Genomic DNA, 25,252 nt, shown 5'->3' with positions numbered 1-25,252 from the left:
TTTCCTACATCTCTTATTCTCTGGCTACTCTCTCTTTACTGTGATAAGGTAGATGAAACACTGAAATCTCTTTTCTTGTGTGCACAACTTAGGAAAAGCCATACAAGGTGCTTCCTTTGGCTTTCTTACAAGCATGTGGCCCAAGCAGAGCTTACAGCTTGTATTGATTTGAGACCCAAGGTGGGCTATTTTCAGTTCTTGGTCGGTACACACTGAGGACTGCCAGAGTGAGGAGATGGGGTAAGTCTCAAAGGTGTGATGCACAAACCACTAAAACAGAAGTATAAATTTTTAAAAACCCATTCCATATACCCTGGAACTTTGGACACAGCTGTTCTTCAGTGATATACCGCATTCCCTTGGAGTTCTGCTGGGATGTGATAGCTACAAAACCTGGCCACAGCTGAGCAAAACCCTGAGCAAACCGGCCTGGCCTCACAGCTGACCCTGCTTTGGCAGTACCTTGGACTAGAGAATTTGGGAGTTCCTTCCCACCTGAATGCTCCAGTTATCCTACAATTCAATCTCAAATACCACACACAAATGTCTGACCGACCTTTTCTTTACCGATACCCCTTGCTCTATGTCTAGAGGGTGTAAATGAACAAGCACAACTGGAGGTGAAAGCCAGTGCTATGCCATTGCAAAGCCTGGAAATAGAGTGATTCAATCCACACACAACATGGCAATGACCAGACTGTAAATACCTATTTCATCCTATCACAGAATCCAGCTGCTGAAATTTGTGTTATAAACTAGGACTTACAAGGAGAAAAGGAATCAGATTGAAAGAATATAAAGGGAAAAACAGACTTTCTCAAACTGGCAACATGTTGATAGATTTCTATCAGTGTAACATATATCAAAGTAAAAGAAGCTGCCATGACAGTCTAAGCATAGGAAATGGATGATTGCTCCAGCAGATCCACCCCATTGGCTGGTTGTGATGTTCTTCGAACACATCAGGTTAAGTCTCTGAGAACATTTTGGGATGGAAGCCCAGGCTTCACCTAAGATCTCTGATGCAGCATTGTTATTGTTATTATTATTATTATTATTACTATTACTATTATTTCCAACTTACTACTGAAACTGAATCAGAGAAAGGCAACTGAAACTGAATTATAACTCAGGCCAGGGATGTTTTATTCAGCTTGGGTTGACCATGGATTTCACCACATTTGAGAAGAGCAGGAAAATTGGAATCCCAGAATCCCAGTGATGCAATCTCAACAGCTAAAAAACAATGCACTTCACTGCGTATTGCTCCATTCTTATGGTAAGTAAAAAAAATGGCTTGTAATTTACATGAAAGTGCAGCAAGAATGCAAAATCTATCAACTTCTAAAAGCACCAGTAAGCCCCAGTTCTTCACCTATTCAGCCTGGGGTATAAACTTCCCTCAGAGGCATATTTCTGTGCATGCACTTACTGTAGAAGACAGAATTGGGATTATCAGTTTTGTCCCTTCTCCAGTGGGGCTTGTACAAGTTCATTCCATTACTGCACCGATGAGACTTGTGCAGGCAATGAGGTCATGACTGCAGTTACCTTGGACCTTCGAGGGTCTCTGGGGAATCATAGCCCTTTTCTCTAGGAATGCAGCTGCACACTTTCAACCTGCATTTATCTTACAAAGCAGTGTGTCTCGATTTGCAGTTCTGCACAACAGGATTCCTCATAATGGACTTGACACATCTGGGGCAGTGCACAGAAAATCTCCCTTCAAGGGAGCAGGTTCAGGTGCACCGACACTGATTTTCACTCTTCACCAGATGGAAGGCTATTTAGAGGTGGAACACTGAAGATGGCATTATTTGCCAAGAGTTGCATTCCAGAGTTTAAAGAAAAGGATCTGTCAAACAGAGAGGTTATGCTGGTAAGAAACTCACAGACGACCCCAACTCCATTGCATCAGGAGGACTGAATGATCAGTGACCTTGAGCATATACTTCTCTAATGGGGATAGAGGCCAACAGGAAGACTTTTTGTACCTGTGGAATGTGTCCAAGGAGAGATATGAGGTGTGTCTAAGGAAAGAATCTAATACAAAACAAGAAAGTGTACAGCCATCCAAGCATCTGGAAAGAGGATGACCTGACAGACTGGTTTGTATGTGCATGGTGAAGATGAGCTGCCAGGGATGGCTGAGCACATTCTCTCCCTGAGGATTTCTGGATGGGATCCTCAGACTGGGATCTATCTCCCAGTGGACTCACTGAAGCATACACCAGTTCCAGACCGTGTTGCCGTGGTCAGTAGCTTGTGGGAGAGGAATGGTGTAAAGACATCTTGCCATGCTGGACTGGAGAGGTTGCTCTGAGAAGTGGGGGCATATGTCAGGATCTTCACTCCTCTGCTGCAACGAGGGAAATGTCCCAGGCAGGAATAGAGACCCACGGATAGGGGTGTATGACATACAGAATAAAACTAAGATGCTAAGACGACCAACTTCCAATGAATGGCAAAAGGAGAAAGATGAATGGACTCTTCTTTTTTTTTGTCCTGTCCTGCTGTTGGACTCTCTAAGGCTGCTGAAGTATTGTTAACTCACTGTCTTAGAATCTGCTTGTTAACTCTCCCTGAAGTTAACAAGAGGAGTGAGAGCACATTTGGGAAAAGGTAGAGAGAGTATGGAAAAGATCTTGGAAGGAAAGCCAAGGACAAGCAGATACAATCACGATGCTTTGGCTGGGACATATATTGAATAATACTTCCGAGTTGCCCATAAAGTCAAGATCCTGGCAGAGGGTGGATCTGGATGCTAACTCAGCATTTGTATGCTATGAAGAGGATACCATGGTGACTGAGTCCATTTTCCTCATTGAAATAATCAGCTCAAGTGAATTAACTTGGTTTCCAACTCATCCAACCTTAATCATCCTCCTTTGAAGTTCTCTTTCCTCATTCATGCTGTAATTGTGCCCTATATAAAAAATCCAATGTGTCTCAAAGACAGCTGGAGTACAAACCACAGAAGGGACATGGGGGCCTTTTATCCAAGACAGACCTACACTGAAAATTAATCCTGGTTTTGGACACAATAATAGCTCTCAGATTAGAGAGACAGAAGAAGGTAGCATGGTTGGACTGCTAACTATGCCTCTGCTTGCTGCCCTTGAAAGGGACTGATTCAGGGGACTTTGGTCACCCAGACTAAAATACTTGTTGAGTTAGAGGAAGGTAGAAAACCTTTTTCTGATGTTACATAAGCACATCATGTAACTTAAACTGAGGGATCAGTTCAACTCTGTAACTCTGAGCAAGCATAACTGTAGTGAAATAAAATTTTTACAAGAAGGAGTGAGAAGGGGTTTAGAGACTGATTTTTCTGTCATATCTCTCGGGAAGCAAATCTCAATGAAAGCCACCAGTATTAATGAAAGCCAATTGCAACTTGATAGGAATTATTTTGCTATTTTGTCAGCGTTGGTTGGAACACAGGGATTTAGGAAGATTTCCTTTGTAGAAGCACATCTAGGAACACTGTGCTGTCTCCTCTGAGCTGTGAGATGCACAAGCCTTTGGGAATTTGTATTTCTCTCAGGATCTGGTTTGTATGCAGCTTTTCAGATTTTCATGGAAGACCAACAAACCCACACTAGTGGCATCTGTTAACTGAATGAGAACACACAAGCCCAAACCCAAATCCTACCTACATGCCATGAAGGAATTAGGATAGAAGGGAAATTCAGGTTGCCTGGAATTGCTGCACCTCTTCTAAAAATTGTCCCCGTTAACAAATACCTTATCACAGTGGGGTAAACTTCCCAATCCCAAAGAATGGGCTTCAGGAAAGTTGTTCTCAGGTTATTAAGCAGATCCTATCAAAGAAAGCCAAATGAGAAAGTGGCCTTTGTTTTCTACAGTCATGATGGGTCTAGGGACTGGAGTGGTAAGGGGGCATGGTAAGTGGGGACCAGCACAACATGTAGGGGTCCCAGAGAATGGAGCGAGCTACAGTTGAGTCATTTCCTAACTGCATTTGCTGCACTTGGCTCTGACCAGAGCATTTCATTGCTTTTTACTGGAAGCACGCAAATATTCTCTCCCATTTGAAAGGAAGGAGAGGGAAGAGCTCAGCTGCAGCAAAGAATAGAGAAATCAGAGAGTGAGGGAGGGAGCTGCGAAGAAAAGAGCAGGTACAGTGCATGTCCGATGAGGTCCATCTGTTCCTCATTAACCAGATGTCTCCCACCCACCTCCTGAAGTGCCATTGACTGCGTATTGTCAGGACAAGAAGGGGATAACAATGCCACCATGGTGCAGACATTCATACACCAACAGGAGTCCTGCCATGCAGCCATCCCTCCCTCTACTACCCTTCCAGATTGGATGCCAAGTCCCTCTTTTTCGTAATCAGCTTTTAAACAGTTACATACTCATAAAGCTTTTTGCATTATAATTGCCATGTGTTTCATCCTGCTCTGAAAACAGCAAGTTATTTCAGCCCACTTCACCAGAATCAGACTTTACTTCCTGTGTGTCTTGACTTCCTGCAGTGTTTAAAAGAGAGAGAAGTGAATCCTTGCTTTAAAAAGTGATTTCTGCTTGCCAAACTTCATCATTTTAAGAGTCAGAGAGTCCTTGGATTCACACCTGTATCCAAAGTACAGCAGTAGATTTATGGACAATTCAACCTACTAAAGATTATTTAGAAATGCAGGAAGAAGCATAAATTACTTGCTCTATGTTGTTAGCCAAGGATCATTTATAATAAGAGCCCATCAAATCATCCTTACTCCAAGGGTGATCTGTGCAGTGGTCCATGTGGGGGCATGTCAGCCCACACAGGAAAACTGTATTATTCTCTAGGCTGTATTCACAGCCTGTTCATGGCAAGTATTCCTATACCTCCATATCCCTGATGAAAGCAAAGCACTCTGTCCTCAACCCTCTAAATCATTCCACAGCGCAGCTCATAAATTGTAGTGTGCAAATGGAGCATCTGCTGAGCTGGAGCCACAGATAATGTGATGCTTCCACCTATTTTCCTTTGTAAAAGCATGCAGACTACGCTGTGCACTGGGCCCCTGACTCACGTAACAGCTAGAAATATCCTGTGTCTTGTTCTTGTCATTTTGCTCCGAGCTCCTGCACACTGAACTTGAATGGCTGGAGGAGATCTGGGTGGGTATGTGCCCTCCAAAAGCAGCAGCTCTGAGCACTTGCCAGATGAGCAGCTGAAGGCCTCAAGAGCTTGTCGAGATAAATATCTGTACCTCTTTCAGAGTCATTGTACTTAGTGAGGCTGCAACGCTGCGAGAATAGCACTGGGTTTAAATGCCTGTTGAACAGCTGGTGCTGAGCCTCATGTTGATGTGAGACCTCTGCATGAGCTGCGCACTCTCCTTGATGTCGCGGTGTTTTACATTGCTGTAACTAGGAGAGTGACTCCAGTGTGGGTTCCTGCCCACTGTGAGGCAGAAGAGTCCTTCACACATCGACAGCAGTTGGTCCTTGAACCCTGGTGGGTGATGACTGAGACTGCACGCAGGGGCGGTGGGTTTGCTGAGGCCCGTTGCAAAAAGCTGAACAAAGCCAGGTAAGGATGGAAAAGAATAAAGAAAGGCTTGGCTGAGCAACAAAACAGGAAACTTCATCAAGAGACAAGAGAGAATGGACCGCAGAGAGAGGGGTGAATGGTAATTTAAAGAGAAAAGCTTCATTTGGTGAGGGAAATAACCACGAGCAGAAAAGACAAATTATGAGCTGGCATCAAAGACAGGAGATCTCCCATTGAGTTAAAAGGACAGGGAACTGTTGGGGGGCAGACTGTGTTTATTGTTTTTTCATGATCTCTTTTTCCTGAGAGGTGATGGGTTCAGACATTATATGCAAATTTCATCTTTATCACAGATGTGTTACATCTGGCAGTGACTATAAGTGAGAGTGTAAGCTCATGCCTCATGATGGGTTTCTGTGAAAGGCTGTACTTCAGCTACCTGGGGAAGTTGTGTGAGCCTGCAGGGAGAGGCAACTGCAGTAGGAGGTCAAGTTCTCAAGCAGGAATGGTCGATAGAGCTCTGTGCCCCTCAAACATCCCTGGAGATGCCCAGTCAGGTGTAGTTCTTTTGTCTTTCTTTACGCTCCAGAGGCTAAAAGCACGCTGGAAACTCAGCAGTTGGATTCTGCAGCAGCAATCTGATTAGTGTCCAACAAATGGCTCCTAGCCAGGTTTGTGACAACCTGATCAATCAAATTCAGAAAATCCCTTTTTAGCTTCACAGCTGACATTGGGAAAGATCTGGGAACATGTTTGGGAATTGAAGGCACCTGCTGAACATGAATGAGAAAGAAAAAAACCACCCAGAGACAGGCGGGTGGAGAAAGAAATGAATGGAGGATGTTGTGATGATTCCATGTGCTGGTGTTTGGAAGAAAGCAAGCCACCTTAGATGCCAGATTCTGTCTTTGTGTGCATCACATGGCAAACATGAGACTGCACCGTGATGGCAACTTAATGTGGATGCATTTCCATGTGTCACTTTTGCAATAGGAAAACACACCTGAAAGTTTCTCCAGGTGAGTTAGAAATGACATGGAAAGCCTGAGGAGAAAGCTGGGATCCAGCAAGACATGTGAAAACATACCCAGAGTGCCTGTTGTTGCTGTTAAACACCATCTGTCATGGAACTATGCAGGAATTCAGTATCGGATTCTTCTTACCTCACAAAGGCTAAATGAAATAATCTGAGTCTTAGCCCCACACGAATCATTGCTGAATGTAAGAATAAGCAGTTCATGCTCACTTACAGTAGCATGGATTTGACCCAATATGTCAACTTCATGCCTTCTTTTCCTGACACTGCCCAAGACTTAAACAGCATGGATTTTCTTTTTCTCGCTTGCTGCTTTCTTCTTCTCACTCAAAGCACTGTAGAATTGGTTTGTTTTTTTAACAAAACCTTTTTTAGGTGCCAAGTAAGCCTGCAACTGCAGCAAGAACAATACCCCAGTGTTCTCTTCCTCCCCTTTGGTTCTAACAACCTCTGAGTACCAATCGAGCATTGCTTTTCAGAGGAAAAAAAAAAGATAATAATGAATGATTTAAAATATCTCTGCTGAGGAAAATATGAGTTTGATTTCAGTTTCAGAGGGAATAACTTTTTCCTGGCTCACTCACTGACTCTAATAGAAGACCAGCAAGATCTCCAGCAGAGACCTCCTATGTCCAAAGGATCTGGGAGCTTGCAAGAAGTAGTGCAGAGTTTGAATCGGCCCTAATATGTTACTGATTGCTATCCATGGCATCTCCCTGGAGCTTTAGAGAACATCTGTGTATTTCACACTTGGAAAACAGTCAATATCCTTCTGTGGTGACACAGGCAGTGGGGCCAGGTAAACAGCACTTTGGAAGGAAGGCAGGATGATCTGATATGGACTTACAGTTTGGTGAAAAGTGAATTCAGCTCTGCTGCAGTCTTTGTGTATACTTGGCTAAACACTTAACCTTCCCCTGTCTGAAATTTTCCCCAAATAGGATGGACATGGAAGGATTTTCTTGTGCTCCAGGGACACTGGGTGATGGAAAGCATCAAGAGGTGAAAAACCATGCACTACCAGAATGGCTTCTATTGCTCTGAGCAGAGCAATACCATGCATAGAAAGCACAAGTTGAAACCTCACCCAGCAGCATTGGTTTTGCTGCTGAAAATTGGGACACTGTCTTCAGAAATTCATCTGTTAGACTTTGTTTACCTGACCAGTGATGACACTAGTGGGTTTGGAGTGTCATCTTGATTGGCACCAGTAAAACTTTCATATCATGATCTGCCACTCTCTCTTCTGGAGAGGCCATGTGTGTCATGGAAAATAAATTTATTTTGAGGAGTTTAAAAATGTTATCAAGACGATTCTTACATTCCTTTTCTGCAAAAGTAAGCATTAGTTACACCAACTCACTTATACTCAACCAACCACACAGACCTCATAAGAGGCCATAATGATCCTTTAAAAAATGCTAAAATAGTCTCTCTGTGCATAAAAATGTCAACATTTTAAACTCATGCCATTTGAAGTGACTTCTGGATGGAAGCTGTGGATTTCCAGCTTTCTCAGTGGTGTCTGAAGCAGGATGGTTGGTGTGGGGGTTAAAGGTGGCTTTGTGCTGCGTTTGTGTTTTTCTGATCACCAGACCAGAAGAGATTGGCTTAGTCTCTGATACAAGCTGGAGTACCTCAAGGCTGTTGTAACATATACCTGACCAAATCCTACCTGAAAACAAGGGACCACTGTAGCAGGGGACTCCTGGAACCTGATGTATTTTACTGTTCATGCTTTGGCCACATCCCCTCACTGAGGGAAACTTTTGCATTTCTTGGCTATGTGGGAGCTTCTGATAACAGGAATTTAATCCACTGATGTGCAGCAGTGTTAGCACAGGGCAGAATCTGACTCCATGCAGTCAGGCAGCAATAGAATTAACTGAAATAGCATGATGTTTTCTGTCTGAAAAAAAAAGCCACTGCCTCAAGACTAGATCTTATTTGTTTTGGGCCTTGGGCAGGTGTTGTTTTGGAAGGCAAAATCACAAATGTCACAGTGTCTGCTTAAAACTAATAAATGATAAAAAAATGCACATTTTCCATTGAAAAGATACTTCAGCCATGAAAAGTAGTCTTAACCCAGTAGAAGGCTACACAGCAAACCCTTCTCATCCTTCCCCTGATGCACTCCAACAGGGCTCCCAGTGAGTTCAAGAGATGGTATCTGAAGAACCCAGCATGACCTCAAAAAAACCTGTGTGACACAGCAGTACCTGAAAGAACCACTGCAAAATCCCCACGATAACCTAGCATGACCCACAGGACTGACCCTGTGACAACATTTGATTTATGGCAAATGACATGGATTTAATCACTCTCTGGAGAACGCTGAATGACGCAGCACAGCGTTGCTCACTGTGGCTCTACTGAACTGGCACGCTCCGATTGGCTTCGGGAACACACCCATTGGGTGATTCATACAATTAAAGAGCTGCCAATCCTCCCAACACTAATGAAATGCATCTCTATATTACTGGTAGCACTTTCTAGCAACCCATTTAGGCTTTTCTGCTGCTCTCATCACCCTAAGGTATGAGCACATCACAATTGATGGACAGCTGGTTTGCAGCTGAGGTTAAAAGGAAAACCTGGTTCCAAATAGGATGGAATTGAATAATTCATGAGTTTATAAGCAGAATACAAATATTCAGTCAGATAATTAATTGCTATACTGACTTAGCACGGGTTGGATGATGTACCCCCCACCTTTGGGAGGGGGACACATTAACATTTATCTAGGAATGCTGAGAACTGTGTGCTCTAAATAAACCAGCGCTAGAAAATTGTTGTAGTGTATAAACTATATCTCAGATGCACTTTGAGATTTCCTGCAGACTGTGAAAAAGACACTGTGATTCTTCTCCACTGGAAGAAAAAGTAAAGATAGCTTCAAGGTTTTGCTTACTAGCAAGCTGCCTAGTAAGATCACTGATGTGTGAGCATACGTCAGCCAGAGCAGGTGTATGGGGCTCAATCCTCAGATTCATTCCAGTTGATTCAGCCCATTTAATAGCACAAAATAACAAATAATTTTGCTTACATTCCATCTGAAGACATTCTGTATATGGGAAATATTGGATGGCATTAATTAAGGGACACGTGGACTCTGCTTAAGACTCTTTTCTCTTCCTCTGTCATTCTGGACCAAGTATGATCCAGAGATGCTGGAAGATTTAGTCTACCTAGGACAGCCAGTCAGGTCTGTCATGAACTAAACTAGTTCAATAGTATCCTCTCAAACCTCACAACAGACTTGAATTTCCTGTTAGAGCCTCAGTTTCCCTTGCTTCCTTTGGTCTAACACCCGTGAGGATCCAGCTCACTTCTTTCCCTGCATGAAAATGAAATCTTCTCTTGCTGTAGGGTCTATGCTGATTCCCCACTCATTTTTTTTGCTGCTGTACAATTAAAAACCAGATTCTTCCTCATTCACTCTCCCCATCCTCCTAATCTAATGTCCTGGTGTTATCCTGATAACAGCATGAAGAGATGTGAACTGATCTGCCTCCCATCTTGTCATCTTCTCTCACATAACCGACCCAGTTCCCAGGGTCTGATTTTGTACAACTATGAACATTTAGTCTTGAAAATTGATCACTGGCCCAGAGGCTAGATGTTTGTTACCCGGAAAAAAAAAGATGACGTTACAGTTATTCTTATTTTAGGTCCTGAAAAGGGCAGGAAGTCCTACCACATTAGCAGTGAAAGGATCAAGAGTGGCTCAAGAGGGTCTTGGCAGGTTCAAAAAGTCACAACATTTGAAAGCATAGTCCACATTTGATCACCTATCAACAATTTATCAATAGCTCAGTGATTAAAAACAAAGCTCTTTCACTTCATTAAACACATTCAGTGCCATTTGCTCTACATTCCAAATGGCTGAACTGATGTTCCAGTGCAGCCTATTTTTAGTCTTTCTGATTAGTTCATTATTTAGGAAAAGCTACTGTGTATCTGTTGCAGAGATCTAATTCTTCATGTGGATCCCAAGGAAGAGAAGAGCTCCATGTAGGTCTTAAGAATTTATTTGAATGTGGGTTTGACCACTGTCCCTGCTGTGGTGCAGCTCAGTGAAGTGATGAGCATGGAGCTTTCCTCTCCTTGAGTCTTTTCCTTCATTTTTGTTATGGGAAGAAGCCCTGTAATATATTATTTTTTTTTTCCTGAGAAAACTAAGATGTAGATTGACAAAACTAGCAGTCTCAGTGAGAATTAAACATGATACTCAAAATAAGTGATCTCTTGGGTGTCTGAGTAAATCACCACCTCCAGATCAGATCTTATTTATTTTGAGGACAAACTATTTCTTTGCTGGTAAATCCTGCAGTTTTGTCATGAATCCAATGAATTTTCACTGGTAAGTGACAACCCTAGAGACAGAAGTGGCCATGTATCCCCAGGGCAGATACCACACGGGCAAAAGCATTCCAGCATTGCCTCTTCAGCAAGCTTCAGCCCTCATGTGAAAGGACAGGATCTGCAGGTCACATGGAGATTAGTCTCTGTCCTTCAGCCCTGCCTGCTAAAACTGCAAAGGAGAAATCCAGCTGTGATGGCATCTTCTGGCTCACTATCTCCCAAGCACCTGCACACACGTCTGGGCCAAGCTCCACTTCAGAACCCCAAATAACGTAATTCCACTCCCATGGGAACACAATGAGATGAGATCATTCATTTCTTTCTACCTGTGGTTTCCAAGCATGGGGGAAAAGCCCTCCAGTCACTTAGACATGCCTCCTTGGGGATACAGGAGTGAGACTTGGACTGAGAACTGAGAGAGGCTCTTAATACAAGTCCCCATAGCACAGTGGAATGTGACCATCCAGGGGTTTTGGAATCTGCACACCTGAGTAATCGCTGCATCCTGATGGCTTTCAGACACACAACTAGTTTGCCTGTGCAGGGCATCATGCTTGAGTAGCCATTAAAACTTGAAATACCTAAGGTAGCTTGCTTATTTGGGAATCTCCTCCTGGCACTGCCTGGTGCTGGGCAGGTGGGTGCTGTTCTGCATTCTCCTCTGTCTGGAGAAGGAGATGAAGTCAGTTCTAGGTGTAGTACACTCTTAGTGATGTCAAAAGCAGCAACACAGAAACAAATTCTACACATTTGCTGCCTTCTGCTTTGCTGCCTTTCATATGTCATTTGTCATCTTAGAGTGTCACTTCTTTGATGTAGGGACAACAGTTTCGTGTATGCACAGTGTCTAGCATAAAGGTGTTTCTACCCTATGTGAAGCATTTTTTGTTCAGCTGCAATGGCACAATGGCAAGAAAATGTAAAATTCTCAGAAAATCTCCATTGAAGAAGAGCAGCCAGAGAGGAGCATTAAGTGTTGGTTCTTCTGCTTTACCAAAGCTAATCTAGCCAAGCCATGGGTTCTTTGCCATGAAAACTGTACCCAAAGGCTCCAGAAGGAGGGCAAATTCATGTGCTTCCAGCTATGAGACCAGCAGAGAGCTCAATGTATGAGGTGGCTGTGCCTGCCTTTCTTGGCATCACCAAGTCAAGTCTGAAATTTCATGCTCCAACTAGTTTGTTTCTTCTTTCCTATTTCAAACTTCACTGCATGGAGCCCAAACCACTGGTCACACTTTCCAAACTGCTGGAGGTCCAAGGTTGGTTGGTCCACATGATTAATCCTACCCAGTGATTTTATGTCTGAACCCTCCTTTCTTCCATGGACTGGGGTAGGAAGGAGTGAGAAGGAGTGAGAGGGAGGGCTGTTAGTGGTGGCAGATGTTGGCATCAGCAGGTGAAAATCCGTCCCATTCCATAATTCAGAGAAGATGGATGAGGAGGTCTGTCTCTCCATCCATCAGCTCCAGCTGATACTCCTGCTTCTCTCAGCAATTCTACCTCTGAGTCCCAGGATTTCTTCTGACTCATCTTCCTCTTTCAGACCATGTATCTCAATTATCTCCTTCCAGCACTCACACTGCATTCCTATTACCACCTTCCCTTGTCATGCTGTGGCCAAGTCCTGGGTCCTCTCTTGCCTAATGTTTCCTTCTGGCCAGCTGTGCTTTCCAGCTGTCACAGACCCTTCCAGTCTCAAATGTCCCTCCATTTCCAGCATGCAGAGATGCTTTCCTCCACAACTGAGTCAGTTTATTCCCAGAAACAACCCATCCCTACAGTTTCTGCAGAAGAATAAAAGTCCTCCCTGGTCCTGGTGCCTTTATATCGTCACAATGCTCTTTCTCACGCTCTTGCTTTGCTCTGAATGCTTTCCCCCTCACTGTTCCTGTAAATGTGGGCCAAGCTGTAATGATGCAGCACACAGAAAAACACCTTTCTTCTGTGATCTTAGACAGCCCCTGGAATTAATTCCTGGAAAGCCATTCTTGGCCTTTCTGAGTTATGCTTTCCTTTGAACAGATGGACAAAGTGATGTATGAAGAGGGGGAGAAAGGAACAGTGATTGAGAAAGAGTTGTGCAATGATTAGGTGCTCACCTAAAATTCAGAAAAATTGTCAGTCCCATCCATTTTCCTGGGCTGTGCTGCTGTTTGCATTGCAGTTCACCCGGCAGGGTAGACATTATTTTCTCTTTTGCTCCCTTTCCCAACAGAAAAGCAGCTGCACTGCTCTGCTCTTGGCAGTTGCTCCCTTTGAGACTATTGAGTGCAGTTCCAATGGAATCCTCAGCTAAAGGACACTGTGCAATGTTGAGCTCCAATTATCTCCAGCAGCAAGCCTGTTCACAGCTATTCAGTTGCCCCAAACCCTTACACTTCATGAGAGACCCTATCATCCTCCCAGGCTTCCTCCCAAATTCTCCTATCAAACCTTTAACTTGAAAGAAGTACACGGCTCCTACTTTTGGAGACACAAGGGCAGCAGGAGAGATTAAAAAAACCCCATGTCTGGAAGACTTAGAGGTCTAGCCTATTGTGCAATCCCTCCAAGCCTGGAAGATACGAAGGGACTTAAGCCTGGTTGTTTCTTGAGGGAGCAGCTACATGTCCCCACTTCTGTTATTTCACAGGTCAACTCAAAATTTCTCTCTCTGCTGCATACAGTGAGATCATAGGGCTCCAGGCAGGCATTCTGAGGAATATCTGGGACAGAAGCTTCCACACCAAACTGTAGCATCCCCCATACCAAAGGCATGCACTGCAGTAGTGCTCTGAAGCAATTGGAGGAGAAAGGAGCCTGGAGATAGCTATTCCTGGACCTTTCCTCACTCCTGCATTTCCACAGTGTGTTGGGGATCTCAGTCTTTCACTCTGGAAAGTGAAAGACACCAGTCTTTCACAGCTGGTTCCCACTGGACACCAGCCCCTCTTGCTGTCCCCAAAATACACTAAACCAGCTCTTCACCCTGCTTACCATGTTCCTACTGTCTGTGGCCAGTTAGAAACTCCCAAACACAGGGAAACCATCCCCCCTGTGGTCTTGAAATTCAGTAAAACTTCATAGTGGCTCCAACCTATTCTCCGTACTTGATTTTTCGTCTCTGAATATTTGATTTCTGTCTCCCTCCCCCTGCCTTCAGGCAGGATGACATTCTTTTCTGCTCAAGTCCTTTCAGGCGCTACTGATCTTGAAGCTCCCCAATTACAACCACTTTTCTTGCGATGGTGACACCTTAAGAGACAACAGCAGCTGCCTATAAAGGGCCTCTGCCATCTGTTTCCTCTGCCACTTCTTTGAGACAGCTCTAGTTATATGCAGAAAAAAATATTTATCACAGTTCATTCACTCCTCACTCAAAAATGAGCAGGAGAAAAATGTCTTCTTTCATGATTCTGCCACTGCCCTTCAAAAGCCCATGACCCTCAGCCTAAGGAAAAGGGCAATGCTTGAATCTAAAACGAAGCAGCAGAAATTCTTCATGATTGGTCCCTTGAGACCCTGTACTCTGAAGGCAGATCTGGGGGGCATCTACATTTGGGAATGACTCCTCATGGCTGTCTGAAAGGCAAAAGTCAAAATCAAACCACTTCATCTCAACCACCAATCTTTCATACCAATCGTATCTGAAAGGAGTTGCACATGTGCACATGTGCATATTTGAATGGATTTAATTGTGAATCCTTTTCCACCGTCTCTCCAAAGAGGCTGAAAGGGGTGGGATCAAGGGGACTAGTTCCTACCCAGGAGGGCTATGGGCTAGAAATGTAAAGGAGGAGCAGAAACATCATCAGGGGTTAGGACTGCTGGAGAAAAATGCAGACATGAGAGATGATGTGGAGAAAAAAGGAAGAGATGAAGAAACAGTGAATTCTGAAGAAGAATTATGAAGAAAATGAAGAAAAATGGAAACCAAGGGTGAAAAAAATTGAACTAAGAAAGAAAAATATCATGCAACATCCTCAGGAGGAGATAAAGCTCCAGGAAGAGGAGCTTGTCCATTGTTTATAATGGACAGGTCACAGTAAGGTTGCAGAAGTCAGCAAATAGGGTTGGATGAAAAGTCATTTGATTCACAGTGATCTGTGATACTGAATGAACACAACCATAAACCTGGGAAATATTCAGTGTTCAAGCATGATCCATCTCACTGCAGCTACACTGGTGATATAAACAAGACCTGAAGAAAGAGAGAAGTTCTCTGAGTGATAGCAAATTTAAGAATGAAATGTTGTTATGAAGGAGTGGGAGGAGAAAAATAAAACCAGCACTAAAAAAAAAATCATGTTCAGAAGGAGAATGAAAACTGAGAAATAGGAAGAAAAAAATCAGAAAGGGATAGAAAATCCAAGGAACGGAGGTGGATAGTGTTATTCTTTATTTGACAGAATGTATTCTTTATACAACAAGCTAAATCAGAAATTTATAGGTGTTTGCTTCTAGCAAAAACACACATCAGAAAAATCCCTACCCATGAATAGGATGGCATTACATTCTCAAGTTTTTGTATACCATCCTCATTTTCTGTTTTTCACAGCTAGAGGATAGGAGTATATGCTCTAGAGGAATAGGAACTGCAGGATAAAGTCCATATGCTTCTCTGAGAAGTTATAGATTTGATAGGAAGCTAGTATAAATACTTTAGTCGCCTGTGCCACAGAAACAGAAGTGGATTTCACCTATCCTGCAAGGCCTGGTATGAAAACTCTGATTGAGCAATTAAGAATTTTATGGGAGAGCTTTTCTGTAACACAAGGAGAATAAATGGGTCTGGCAGACAGAAAGCTGTCAATAAAAAAGAGAGATGCAGATAAAGGTAGAAATGCAGAAAGAAGAGAAAGAGAAAGGCGAATGCCAGCAAGTTCATAGTCACCTCTGCTGCCATTTTACACACACTCACCCATCCAAGGTGAGGAATCTGTATGAGAATTTTTGCCCCACAGGGAGAGCAGCCAAGTTGAATTTTTTTTAATGGGGGTGAAAGATGACGAAAATGAGAATAGTGAAAAAGGGATTGCTGGACTTGGTGAACAGCTGGCATAAATAAATGCAGAATCTTGTTACCTTTGTGGCTGTTGCACCCACTCACACTGGAAGTGAATTTAGCCCCTGGTTTGTTGAGTACGTCACTGGCAGAGCGGGGACACGCGGTGACCTTGGGGGCATGGATGTTTAAAGCACGCACAGCCCTTCCTCAGCCTCACTCTCCCCTTGCCTACACGGGCAGCATAAGCAGAGTGACTCCATCCGAGTCACCGAGGTTACATCAGAGCAAAGAGGGGAGAATTGGGCCTCCATCTCCTGTGTACAGAAACACTACAGTATTGTACGTCATCAGATGCCAGTGCAGTAATCATTCCCACAGATACAAGAGAAAAGAGACAACCTCGTTTTTAATTTAGTCATGATAGCATCAAAGAGACCCAAAGCCTATTGCTTTCTGGGAAGCAGGGACTTCAACAATAATAATTCTTTGCACATATATAGCACCTTCATTGCCAACTACTTACTTTATACCCTGGGGTGTGAAGAAAAAGGACTCCACTTAATTCCATACGCTCTTAATTGCTCTCTATCCCAGATCCTTCCTAGCAAAATATGATAGAAATACCTAAACTCACTGTTAATTTGTCAAATTAGGGCAGTCGTTGACACCAGCAGAAATGCAGGCCTAGTTTGCATCTTACATTGCAACTGCACAGCATAGCATCTAGAAACAAAAGAAATGCCAGACTAAGTAAATCTGAGCTCTGTTTAATCCCTGACAAATGTTTCAGGGAAGAGGCAAGAACCACATGGCAGTCAGATAGGGGATAGACTGCCCTTGTGAAATGTTATCCTAGTTTTTATGGCGACTGGCTTAATTGCTGAATTACAAAACACCCAAAATGCTGTTCACATCCATTAGGAGGATGCTTAATTTTCGTGAACTCTGTCGTAAATGCCCACTTGCTTGCTAAATGCTGTTAAAATCTTGGCCATGAGAGCTCCAGTGGCAATGAGCTCCACAGCCCTGATATGCATCAAATGAGAAAGCTTTAACTGGGTCTCCCGTGACTCATGTCAGGTCCTCTTGTCTGCGTGTTACAAAATGGGGAAATCAAGAGCTACTGATCCACCTTCTCTAGCCCATTCATTATTCAACACAATCCAATCACTTTCCCTCTCATTCACCTCCTTTTCCAGGCAAACATACCTAGCCTTCATACGCAGTCTTTCCTACTCTTCCTTGTCCCTGTCCATCTTTTGTGAACCCTATTCTGACTTTGCAGCACCCCTACTCTTGGATGGTCCTTGTTTCTGCACTCTCTGCTATCCCTTTTGCTTCACTCCTTATGCCTGGGGACTTGCAGGTGGTGGGTTTTCTGTCTGCAGCCACGTGCTGCGATAGACAGCAGAGCCATTAACAGCACCAGCCCTGTTTCTGGCACCCAGGGAATCACCATGGCTCATGCACAGCCCTGCATGGTACACAATCCCCCTTTCCTCACCAGCCAGTCATACCCTCTGCCCCTCCTCACTGAGGTTCATTCAGGCAACCACGGGGCTTGGAGCCCCCAGCGCCTTTCCACCTCCTTCCCTTAGGGATTCCTGAGAATCTCAGAGAAAATCGTTCCCCTAAAAACAGTTCAAAAAGGACGACTGCTCGCTGAGACTCTTCTCACTGACAGCCAGGGGTCCTTCACTGTAGTGCACAACAACTACCGCAGGGTTATGGCTTGAGACCCTTATTTTCCATTTGGATCCTGGCCTGATCCATGTCTGAGGGTTGCCAGGGAGGGCATTTAGGGCTGCCATGAGCTCCTTCCAGCCCAGTTGCTGGCTGCACGCAGATGAGCCAGCTCATCAGCTGAGCTGCCAGTGAGCCCTCCGGCCATGGGAGGTTGGAGGCAGCAAAGTGGAGGGAGGTTGGCTTGACCACAGGCAGTGAGCAATGAGGGGACCAGAGGGAGGAGCTCGGGTCTCAGCCCCCTCAGAGGTAGCTGGGCTGCTGGTAAGGGGAGACAGCAACTGGTGTCATACATGGCTTTGAGGAGGGGCCACTGACTGGAGGAAGGAGGAGGGGGACAGCCAGAAAGAGGTTGAGAAAGTGCGTATTTAGAGCATACAGGCAGCATAGCTCCAAAATAATGGGGTCCTTTAGCTGGAGGGAATGACTGTATGTAAAGTGGGGTAAAGGCAGGGGGAAATGATGGCAGGGAGAAGAGGAAAGATAGAGAAATGTGACAGCAGGAGTGAAGGGGATGGAGAGGAGCAAGGACAAGATAATAGAACAGAGGAAAGAGCAAGGGGGATGGGTCTCAGAGAACTTGGAGACAAACAGGGAGAAATAATGAAGGAGAGGATGCTTTTGAGAGAAAGCACAGAAGAGACATAAAGATGAAAGGGAAAAATAAAGAGGAAAAACAAGGGAGGGAAACGAGAACAAATTAAAATGGAGATGGATAGAATGAGTCAAAGATGGAGGGTGAGGGAGAAGCTGGGGTCATGCACGCAAGGGAAAAATAACTTTTAGGAGTATCGTATTTACATTACGTTCTGCGTATGCCTAACCAGTTCTGCGCTCTGTGTTTCCCCTGCTGGGTGGCTTCTGCCTTGGATTGGGGGCTGAGGGGGGAGGACATGGAGCAGGAGCCCTGCTGTAACCCATTCCCCCGGCAGCAGCCCCCTTCCCTCCTTGAGAGCCCCCTGCAAGGGGACAGGTTTCGTGCCCGTGCAAGGAAGGCAGCAGCACATCCCCTAACAATGAGTGTGATATGGAAGGGAGAAGCAGCGCAGAATGGAGCAGCGAGGGCTCCCCCTGGGATAAACCGGGTATGCTTGATTGGGAATCTGCTCTTAAAACAGGGGCAGGGGGCAGAGCCATCTGAGAGCCTGAAATGTTCCCTGCTCCCCCCGGCAACCTCCTCGCTACTGCTTTTAAATTAAATAAATATGGAGATCCTGCTGTCAAACCTCAGTGGTTCTCCTCCCCCAAAACTCTTGCTTAGATCGCACCAAACCGCAGCCGAGTGAGACGGGGGCTCAGAGGGCTGCGTGGGGAAAGGGATGGGTTAAAAGGGAAACATTAGATAGGAATAGCTCCTGGTCTCCCTGGCAAAGAGACATTTGTTCTATCTCTGTGTAATTTCTTTATACATTACTGCTGCCACACTGCACCTCCATGTCCCTCCCACTGCATTTCACTCTCACTCTTTTCAGCAAGGCAATTTCTGGTGCATTTCAGGACAGTATTAACCCATTCCTCTTTCTCTGTCAGCAGGAAGATTCATAATTTAAAAGCAATTTGGAAGTCTGTTCTAGCAACTCACTAGTGAGGAACAGCATTTCCTTGTCAGATCTTACAAAGGAGCTGAGCTTGCAGGTCTCAGCCCCTCAAACCCCTGCCTTCTCTGTGACTTCAGTCAGGTGTGAATTTAAGCTGAGAGGAGAACCAAACCCACCCAAGTCTGGGATACTGAGTAATTCTTCCTCACCATCTGCCACCCCACTTTTTAAAATCCTTTGCCTTCTTCTTCACCCAAGGCCTGTCCAGCTCTGAATCCTTTTTTTTCCCCCAGCAGATGCAATGCCAGCAACAATCATCTCTGTGCCTGGTCATTTCTTCCTGCTGCATCTCATGGCGGGGCTAGCATGCTCCTGGTCCTGAACTGTGAAGACGTGGAGACCCTGATTTAATCTACTGCTACAAACACTGAATTTTCAGAAAAGGCCCTGGATTAGGTCAGCAAGGATGAAAGGAAAGGACCCTTTGTAGATTTGTGGATCCTTGGAAGTAGGACGGCAGGCAATTCTGCAGAGCAAAACTAGGGACACTGACGGAAACAACCGCTAAAATAAATAAAATCATGAAAGGTAAGAGGGAAAACAGGGAGAAAACCTACACATAAAATGGGTGTGAAAGGAAAGAGGTGCACCAGGAACAAACAGCAGTGGGAGAAGGCAGTGAGAGGCAGCAACGCAGTGCCAGAATTGTCTGGCAGAAGCTTGTCCACTGCCTGTGCCCTGCCTCACTTTGCTGTCAGCTCTTCATTTTTGCAAACACTGAATCTGCACTTAGTTTTCATGCACTGTTCAGATATAACAAGCTGGAAAGGGAACAGATCAGCTCATTATTTCTCCTTGGGAAGGGTCTCTAGGCAGGAATTATTTTCTCCACCAACATCCATTCAATTACTTGCCTTCACACCAGTCAGATCTACAGGGATGTCTAACCCCATGTGCATCACTCATGCCTGCCTGCCCTGGACTCTTCTCTCCTGCCTTCTCAGTATAAAAGCCTCCCAGACCTATCTGTTTCTTAATAATAATGACAACATGACAAAACCAATAACCTACAGATATAAAATACATTTCATTTGCTTGCTTCATAAGACCCTGATAAGGCATCGTCCCTCACTTTTTGAGATCCTGTAGGAGATCTACAGGAGCTAATGAAAGAATTAGACAAGGCATCACTCATAATAAAAAGTGTTTTTAAAACATTCAGTGCCAAGAAGGAATTAGGCTGGAAGAGCCGCAGCCATTTCGAAGTTGTAAGAGGTGTAGCATCCATGTGGGGCATGAGCTTGCAGATCTCAATTGTCCAGTGTTTGTGTGTTTTGTGTCTATACAGCTAAGGGGCTGAGAAAAAGCATTTTTCTTGAAGGGCAGAGACTTTTGAATGGCCCAGAGACATATCTGGGCAACCCCAAAGTCTGAGAGAAAATCATCTGGAGGAAGATTAGGGAAAAAATCGGAAGCATGATCTGCAGCAACATGAACTGACACCACTGTCTGCTTGAGTCCCACCATGGAGCAGGGGCTCACTGTAGGACACAAGAAAGAGGGGGAAGGAAATCCCAATAGAGGAGGGACTTCCCAAATGACACTCTTCTTAGAAGCAATACAAAGATCTGAAAATGCTGACTGAAAGTCAACTGTAGGGAATAGAATTACTGAAGAGAGGGAAACACAAAAATTGAAACCCTGGGGACCAAATTCTCCAAGAAGAGCTTGCAATTCTGACCACAATGTATTTGTGCCCCAATGTATACAGCCCAAGATAATTGCTCACATCCATTTTTGCTACTGGATATCTTGGCCAAGAAGAGAAAAGACAATTTAGCACGATAACTTGAACATGAGGTGTCCACCATCTCTGAGAGCCTACAGTGTTGACTAATGCCAGTGTTCCTCCATGCTTCCAGAAATGAAGGCAACATTATCAGAGGCTTCCTACCAGTAGCAGATGGCAGTTTGAACTCCTTCTTTGATTATTTTCTTGTTACAAAGCCTCCTGCCTTCCTCTTCCCTATCTCCCCTCACCCTATAGACCTGCCCTGACATCTCCTCCAGGCAGAAGAGTATCTGCCCTACATCTTTCGTCAGGTGCCTCTGCCACACCGTGGGCAGACTGTGCACAGATCCAAGGTTTTTGTCCTTTTTTACAGCTTCCTGTAAGCCCTTCCCTCCACAAATCTACCCACTCTATGTATCCTGGGGGAAAGGAGACTTTGCTGCATCCTTCTCTCTCCGGCTCACCAGCAGGAAGCTTTCACCAAGGAGAGGGAATCAACCAGGGACACCCTTCTGATTCCTTTTGACAAGAAAGAAGATAACCCCCCACTAAGTTGACCAGACATGACAGTAAGAGCCCTGCCATCCAAGGGCTGGTGGGGATATTTGGCTGTGCTGTCCTGGGACCAAGGGAGTGCCAGACACCACCCCATGCAGGCTGTGGGGCTTTGGGAAGCCAAGCATCCCAGCAGAGGCAGTTCCAAACCTATGCTGTGCCACCTCACAAGGCAAACCCATGCTCAGGCCCTGCTCAGTGTGTGCTCATGTTTTGCCCTCTGCTGAGATGCTCTTGCAACCAAGTCTTTATCCAAGTTTTAGTGGAACCTGTGTCCTCAGGTGAGGGACTCAGAGCTGGGCTCAGCTCCCCTGTGGTGCATTGCACCCTCCTAGTCCCCTTGCTGCTGCTGCTGCTGCTGCCCAGCATTCAGGGGCTGGGGCATTGAACCAGCCCAACCCTCACGTGTGTGGGGTGAGCGAGAGCACCCTGCCAGGGCCATGAGGGTTGTGCTCAGGCTGAATTTCACACCGTTCATGCAGGGCTATGGTTTCAGCCTGCTGGAGAGCATCAGCAGGGAGGGCAGGGGACCTGGGCTGGCAGCACAACATTGTGGGGGCTGGGGCCACTTCAAAGCTTTTAATTGGAAGCATCCTGGCACATTCTTTTGCCATGCAAGCCACTTCTCAACAGTGCCTGTGGGGTCCTGTCAGATGTAAAGGAGAAGGAGCCCCGAGCTCCTCCAATCTGACAAACCTCACCCGCCCCTTCCTCCTCCCCCTCAGACCGCGTCCCTCTGGGTACGGCTCTGTGGGCAGATAGACATGATCTGAATTCTCTGCCTCTCCTGGCTGGGGTCCTCATACCTTCTATCTCCACCCCAGCCTCCCTCCGCCCTCCAGCTTGGGGACATGGCTCAGGAAGGGAGTTCATCCCCGCAGCCTCTCTTCCCTGCATGGCTTTGCATTTGGCTTTTTTTTTTTTTTTTTCCCCTTCTCTCTCTCATTAATTTTTAATTAAGGAGATGTCTCCTTCCCTGATTGTAATGAATATCTGTGTGAAAGGCTTTTCATTTTTTATTAATATATACCTCTATGTATTTATCTATTTGCAGGAAATCTGTGCATGTGTGTGAGCAAGTGTGTTTAAAACATCCCCCATTAATTTACTGCTATTGATTTTCTGGCGTGGATACAGCATATAGTATTCAGCATAGAGCTCCTCTGCAGGATATGTTAAAAGGCAGCAGTTTGGGTTGACAAAGGGCACTAAATGCAGTATGCGTCAAATAGACCATCGCTCAATGAAGTCACTTAGCTATTCAAAACATGTCCAGCCATCACTCAACCATTTGCACCAAGAACGGGGGGGAAATTCACGCTTCTTCCTGGACACAACCATTTCCAAACAGCACCTTTAGCTTTCTTTGGTGAGAGACATCAAAACATACATAGTTTATTTCCCTCTTCCCCTTGCCTTCCATCTCCCAGTGCCGGGTTAAGAAAATCAGTTCTGCGGTACCCACTTGCCGTTCTCTCCCGACAGGGAGCTCCAGGCACACCCAGCTCCGGTGGACACCGGCAGACACTGATCTTATCCCTGGATGTCCATGAACCCCTGGCAGCCCACCGTCCAGCTGGGAGCTGATTCACAAGCAGGGCTTTCACAATGGGCTGTGATGTGCGCTCCTGTTCTCTCACTCTCTCCTCACTACGTGTGTAACATAAACCACGCACTTACATCGGTTGCCCCTCTCCCTCCAGCACAGGCTGAAGACCACCTCCCCAGCCCACACGTACGCCAATAGCAGTACTCAGCAACACATATTTAAAAGCGAATCACTGGCCCCTCTTTTCTTTCCCTCTCCCTTTAGAACGTCTGATTCCAGAAGTTGGCTGCAGTGGTGTCTCTTCTGTCATCAGACATGTCACTGAGTTGCTGTTCAGTTTCACCACATCAGGCTTCAGCTGATTTCTCCATTCAGAGACTTGTTTATTTTAAGCCTTTACCATAAACCCTAAAAAAACCCAAATCAAACCCCAAAACCAACCCCAAACAAAACCCCCCTCCCAACAACAAACAAACTGGGGAAAAATCCCAGCCCCAAACCAAACCAATCAGTGGCCAACTAGACCCCTCTGCATCCAGCCCAGTGAGATGTGATTGCCTATAGACATTACAAAATGCTCTGAACTCTGTTTGAGATGACTGGTATCGTTCTGTATGAGACATTTTGGATATGACACGGTTGCTTCCCTTTCTCTCTTTTTCCTTCCTAAAGTGAACTAAATTGCATCCAAAGTGCTTTGCAATCACCTCCTCCCCACATTGCCCCTCACTCACAGTCTTGTCTTTGCAAATAAGCCATTTGAAAGGAGAGCAATTATTTCACTCTCTGGTTGCAGCCGGAGCACAGCAATAACACAGCATTTTGGCATTGCTTACCCAGGCAATACAAACAAGCTGAAGACAGGCAGACTGCACAGTTGCATTTTGAAAGGATCTCTCGGTGGTTTTGTAACACACACATTATTCCAGTTGGAGGGAGGAAGTGAATTTTTGGGGAAGGTGGGAGGGGGGAGGGTGGGAAAAAAGAAGGGAGAAGGGAGCAGAACAGTGAATGTTTTGCCTGTCTTCTTGCCTCTGTGCTCTGAGTAACTGAGCCCACCACTCTCAATCCACCGTGAAAGGAATGAAGTGAGAAAATGGTGGAATGTGGAGGGATTTATTGGGGGGAGGAGGGAGAAACGTGGGGTGGTGGGAGAGGAAGGGGTGGGGGGGGGGGGGTGTGGAGGTCCAGAATCAAATACCTTCCAGGCAGCAGGTTCTCCATAATCCAGAATGGGTCATGACTTCCTCGTTCTTTTTGCTGGTTTCGTTCTCACTGACAGTTTTAGTCTTGCAAACCCCTCTGGAGTAAAGCCAGTAGTCGGTCCCCACAGCTATGGTCATCAGGCTGAAGGCAGCGAAAGCACCAACGGTGGTTAAAAGCATCTGAACACCTCTGTCAAAGAGCCCCATAATTCTTCATTATACAAATACCCAACCGCCTTCTGATTCTTGGGGTGTGTGTGTTTAATAAAATAAAAAAGAATAATAATTCCGACTAATAATATAATGGGTATAGAGAGAGATAGATATCAAAAAAGGGAGGTAAGAAAGCCCACGGAAAAGAGTGTAAATTAGAAAGACCACACGGGAAGAGGCTTGCCTTTTAAATCGGAAACGTTCTGGTTGAAATATAAAAAAAGGAAAAAGAAAAAAAAAAAGAGAGAAAAGAACCAAGAAAAACCAAACAAATAAAGAGAGAACCCCCCCCAAAATGAGACGCCTTAATCCCTTTTTCTAAAATTCTGGTCTCCAGTTTCCATATGTAATGGCTAATTTGGAGATGGCTTCCACAGTGAACAGGGGAGCAGCAGCAGCATCCTCAACACAATCTCTCATTATCTGGACCTAGACAGTTAGAGACTGTAAGAGCAGAGATGCAACCTTCAGTCTTCTTGCTTAGCTCTGCAGCCTGCGCCATGAAAATCCTTTTCCTTCCCAGTTATCTTCCTTGGGTTTTTATTTTTTTTTTTTTTCCCGGCAGCGGCAGTCGCTCCAATCCTCTCTCACTTTTTCTTGCTTGCTTCTCCTTCCTTTTGCTCGCTCCTACCACCAAGCCAGAGTGCCCAGTATACTGTAAGCCCTTGATTTCAGCTGAACAGGTGCCGAGGTCTTGCCTCCCATGGCTTTTCCGCACAGCCGCGGCGCTCGCTCCCGGCGGAGGTGGGCGAGGAGAGAGGGG

The 25,252-nt window shown here is 45.2% G+C and overlaps 1 protein-coding gene across 2 annotated transcripts in view; it reads right to left on the bottom strand.

Moving 5' to 3' along the window:
* Nucleotides 1-25,236, bottom strand: part of CACNG2 (calcium voltage-gated channel auxiliary subunit gamma 2) — a 52,843-nt gene extending 27,607 nt beyond the window's left edge. Inside the window, exons 1-2 of one of the 2 annotated variants that reach the window (XM_015629476.2) lie at nt 24,955-25,236; nt 24,273-24,418 (exon numbers count right to left, since the gene is read on the bottom strand). In XM_015629476.2, the coding sequence (XP_015484962.1) occupies nt 24,273-24,414 (142 nt within the window). In that variant the 5' untranslated portion in view covers nt 24,415-24,418; nt 24,955-25,236. Of the gene's footprint in view, nt 1-24,272 lie in introns of both variants that reach the window. The other variant, XM_015629475.2, reaches the window with a different exon arrangement.
* Between the last annotated feature and the right edge of the window lie 16 nt (nt 25,237-25,252).

The sequence above is a fragment of the Parus major genome, chromosome 1A, assembly GCF_001522545.3.
Source record: "Parus major isolate Abel chromosome 1A, Parus_major1.1, whole genome shotgun sequence".
In the NCBI taxonomy this organism is placed as follows: Eukaryota; Metazoa; Chordata; class Aves; order Passeriformes; family Paridae; genus Parus; species Parus major.
The sequence above is the reverse complement of the archived record's forward strand: the minus strand, read 5'-3'. Positions and strand labels throughout refer to the sequence as shown.